The sequence below is a fragment of the Diaporthe citri genome (assembly GCF_014595645.1).
Source record: "Diaporthe citri strain NFHF-8-4 chromosome Unknown scaffold_3, whole genome shotgun sequence".
Classification (NCBI taxonomy): Eukaryota; Fungi; Ascomycota; class Sordariomycetes; order Diaporthales; family Diaporthaceae; genus Diaporthe; species Diaporthe citri.
The window spans coordinates 3,361,101-3,364,112 of NW_025064848.1; the positions used below are offsets into that span (position 1 = coordinate 3,361,101).

The following is a 3,012-nucleotide window of genomic DNA, read 5'->3' on the forward strand; positions in this document are numbered from 1 at the left end:
ACACGGGAAACGGGCGCGGAACGAAAAGCCGTGGCATTCGCCTCTACGCCCACAGCGGCAAAAGGAGCCTGCAGAACTGTTCTTGCCCGCACATCAGACGGCAGTTTCGTGAGAGTCCAAAGGCCCGTTCGTGACTCCGAACTCTTTATGAGAACACAGCCTGGAGCCTCGGACAGGGAACAAATGCGTCGAAGTGCATCGGTCAGGTCTGTGTCAATATATGATGACGATGCTAGCCGGGACACAATGATCTCGACCATGACACTTGTCGAGACCGCACTGGCTGAACAGCAGACTTACCAGAGGACGCGCGGCGTCCTTAGGCATGGGCATGCTGCAAATGGAGGCTCCACGACCGGGGCCAGCGGAACATCGGGGAACATTGAGATTGGCCATATCGACGAGAACGAGGAATACGAACGGAGTCGCAGATACTCGGCCAGTGATCATGGAGATGGTGGTGGCCATGCAGCAGAATTTGAACGGGATAACCGCCCGACACTCCGTCGCAGCATATCAGGTAAGCCTACATCCTGATTCTTGCACAGGCTGATGTTGACAGAGTTTAGCACACGAAACCTACAACACCTCGGATGCCAGAGCTGCATTCTGGGACTGTGAGCCGCCTGCTAACGCAGTGCTACCCAGCCCTTTACCTGCAGTACGATATTCGGATGACAGCAACACGTCTACCCTATATACGGATAAGCTACGGGACCAGACAAGAGAGGTTTATGTGGGGACTGTAACAGAGGAGACCTCCATGAGACCTTGGCTGCAGCGTCTCATCCGCTTGTGTTCCTTCGTCCTGGCAAGCTGTAGCGTTGTTCTACCTGTTGCCTTTGTTGCCCTGGGTATTGCTGCAATTCTCATGAGGGGGAAGCCAGTGTCCTCGAGCTGGTCTTCAGTCGCAGATCTCATCGAGATCGCCACCGTTATTTGGCCTATCGTCTTCGCTACTACAGTAGCGCAATGCTTCAAAGCCGGAATCATTTCTCGGATACAAAGTGGCACAAATGGACGTCTGAACGGATGCGCAAAGCGAGACTTGACCTTGCGTCGTCTCGAAGCGCTTTGCCTTCTCATTTTCCTGATTTGGTGCCTGTCGCCGATCGGACCGCAGGCTGCCCGACACATGTACGGAGTCACTCAGGAGACGCTTCAAGGCCATCGCGATGTTCTTTACGTTGAGAACACGGGACACAATCAAGTTTGGGCTCCAAAGTCGGCAAACACATTGTCATCTACAAGTCGCTCCCAGCTGATCCAGACCATCAGCGCCAAGTATATCCGCAGCCTCTCCCAGGACAACGTCAACAACCCCATGAACGAACCAATTTCCATTTACTTACCGCAAAAATCCACACTCGTCGACTCTATTGTGTCTACATATGGGTCAAAGAGTCATGCTGCTTTGCATCGACGCATACGTGCTCGCGATGAAACGGTCAGCAACACCCACCAAGGCGTGCCCATCTCAGCAGACTTCGAGGCTCTGAATTTCTCGATGACCGCGTCTGCCTACGACTTGAAATGTGGAGACTGGACTCTTATGACGAGGCAGCTTTCCAACGACACGTCGTCCGAGCAGATATTCTACAGCGCTTCTCAGACTCTGGGACTGAGCATGCCGGGCCATGATGATTCGGCAACTCCCCCAATGGTACGATTCGTTTCGTTGAACAGGAAATCAACTACCAACACCACCGTGTTGAGAAGGAGGCGTCGCGATAACACAACTCTGGCGGTCGACCAGTGGGAGTACTCTTCCATCACCTGCAGCTACGAGCAGGTCTTCTACAGTGTGCCCATGCGGTGCAGTCCAGACAACAGCACTGGCCTGAGCAATTGCGCCCAGTCAGGCGCTGCACATCTCATGCCTTTTAATGGTACTTTAAGCACACCCTTACGGGACTTCGCGCTGGATTTTGTCTGGTCTGGAAACCTGCCGACCACGGACAATACAGCAACAGCCAGTAAGTTCTCCAACTCTCTATTTGCCGGTTTAATTGCACAGTTACCGAGGTCAACACTAACAAGACTTTAGCCGAGCGATATATTCAACGTGGTGGGCCGTCCGATATAACCTCCCTCATCAGACCACGGCAAGTCAGCAATTCCAAGTTCAACCTCTCAGCAACCGTTTCCCCGGATGAATTCGCCCAGCGGTTCGGCTACTTGTTCAGCACCTGGGTCGGGCTAGGCTACTGTCCACAGTGCTCGTCAGGCATCGTGGTCAACAGCACCTCGGTCCCTACTAGCCTGCAGCCCCGCTACAAAACGGCACCCTCGACAGTGACCTGGCCCGGCGAGCGGGTGTTCACGGTCAACTGGGCCTGGATGGCCGTGTTCATAGTGTTCACGTCCATCATGCTCGTCGCTGCGGTCGGCGCCATCTTCGTCGAGATGATGGTCCTTTCCGAGGGCGCTAAGCAGAAGACGGCGAGACGTACTATCTCGAAAAGTGACATCGTCCCTCTGCGTCTTCCGACGATGTACTCGACCGTCAGCAATGATCAGAGGTCACCGCAGTGGGGCAAAACTGTGATACACGATATGGATACTGCGACGGGGGCTGGCTACTCTTGGCAGATGTATGGTTAATGGAAAGAATCCAATGTATCAAGTATAATGTACTAATAGAAAGTGATAAAGTAATGAACCAACGAAATCATGAACCACGCGTTGTTGAAAAGTTGCACTCGAACCAGTCCAGTACTTTCTCATTATAACGACTCCGGTCTGTCAGTGGTTCCGAATACGGTATCGTACCAAAAGAACGTACGCCGTGTGACAGTTATCGGAAATATCGGAGTGACCAACCGCCTCTTCCTGTCCCTCTTGCCAGTTGAAATCAAATCATCAAAGCTTTCGGAATAAACAGCATCATTACATGCTCGGAGATGTTTCGGCCAATCTGCTCTGAAACTGGTATATCCACAGAAGTCATGGTTATGGAAGCTGGCATCGAGCAAGGATGTCATTTCATTTCCAAGTTTTCCGGCCGATCTG

At 52.6% G+C, this 3,012-nt stretch overlaps 1 protein-coding gene across 1 annotated transcript; it reads left to right on the forward strand.

The window, feature by feature from the left end:
- Positions 1–246: 246 nt before the first annotated feature.
- On the forward strand, positions 247–2,604 carry INS49_008497 (uncharacterized protein; the record flags this gene model as incomplete). The annotated part of the gene is made up of 3 exons (XM_043169238.1): positions 247–520; positions 1,071–1,976; positions 2,048–2,604. 3 exons carry the CDS (start codon positions 247–249, stop codon positions 2,602–2,604), a joined length of 1,737 nt encoding a protein of 578 aa, XP_043026918.1.
- Positions 2,605–3,012: the final 408 nt, after the last annotated feature.